Below are 985 nucleotides of genomic sequence, written 5' to 3'. Positions count from 1 at the left end.
AGTACCCGCCAGGCTGGCCACCAGTGCAGGATCTGCCCCCATCTCTGCAGGCCCCCCCACCCGGGGGGTGGCCGGTCCACCCCAACCTGCAGTGGGGCTGAGGTTGTGCTGGAGACGGACGTCTTCCTCGCCTGCTCCGAATTTTCTATATGCACTTTGACATCAATAAAAGCCTTCCCTCCGTGGCAGCCTGCATGTGTCGTGTTATTTCTCGCCTGGCAGCCTCCCGTGGGTTGAGCCGGTCGGGCGGTTGTCTCCCTGCCACCGGAATGGGGATCTGCGCTCAGCAGAGCTTCAGCCCTGCGCGGAGGGGCCGTCTGCTGTCGTCTGGAGCGGACAGCCCCATTTCCCAGGGCAGGATCCGTCCCCTCAGACCGCTGCTGTCCGTGCTGTGCCCTGCACTGCCCGCTCTCAGTCTCGCTCCACGGCTGGGCTCTATGTGGCTGATCCGGGCCAGGGAAGAAAGCTGTAACCAGGCTTTTAAAATTCATGTTTAATATTTCCTCCAGTGCTTATGACTTATGTTTGCTTCTGTTAAATTCAGTGTGTAAAACCGCTTCAGTTCAGGTGCCGGAGCTCCTAATGAAGAGCTTGGGGAGCTCCCGTAAGCCCTCTGCTCCTGCTCCCGCTATGCTGAAGGTGAGAAGCAAGGAGGAAAAAATATTCCAAGGTTTCTCCTTCTCCAGGAAACTAAGTAAAGGGTGAGGGCCCGCGGGGCAAACTCCTCTGTGGGTCGCTCCCAGCTGTGGAGGCTGGAGCTGGGAAGGGGCGAGGAGGGACCCCACAGCCCTCCCGCTCGCTGCGGGGCTGCGCTGGGAGCCGAGGGCCAGGCACAGCGGAGGAGGGCAGCCTGCCGGCCTCTGGCTTCTCCGCTTTGCTGCCCTGGGGAAGACTACGGGGTGCTTTTAGGGCACAGCTTTGGTATGGCCAAGCCCAGCTCAGCCGGAGGCAGGCTGAGCCCGGCCACGTGGCTGCCGCAGCCGGG

At 61.7% G+C, this 985-nt stretch overlaps 1 protein-coding gene across 1 annotated transcript in view; it reads left to right on the top strand.

The window, feature by feature from the left end:
* ZMAT5 (zinc finger, matrin-type 5) overlaps nucleotides 1-101 on the top strand; it is a 12,905-nt gene extending 12,804 nt beyond the window's left edge. Inside the window, exon 5 of the mRNA XM_009697938.1 lies at nucleotides 3-101. Within this exon, the coding sequence (XP_009696240.1) occupies nucleotides 3-101 (99 nt within the window). The remainder of the gene's footprint in view (nucleotides 1-2) is intronic.
* Nucleotides 102-985: the final 884 nt, after the last annotated feature.

The sequence above is a fragment of the Cariama cristata genome, unplaced genomic scaffold (assembly GCF_000690535.1).
Source record: "Cariama cristata isolate BGI_N322 unplaced genomic scaffold, ASM69053v1 scaffold28073, whole genome shotgun sequence".
NCBI lineage: Eukaryota > Metazoa > Chordata > Aves > Cariamiformes > Cariamidae > Cariama > Cariama cristata.
The sequence above is the reverse complement of the archived record's forward strand: the minus strand, read 5'-3'. Positions and strand labels throughout refer to the sequence as shown.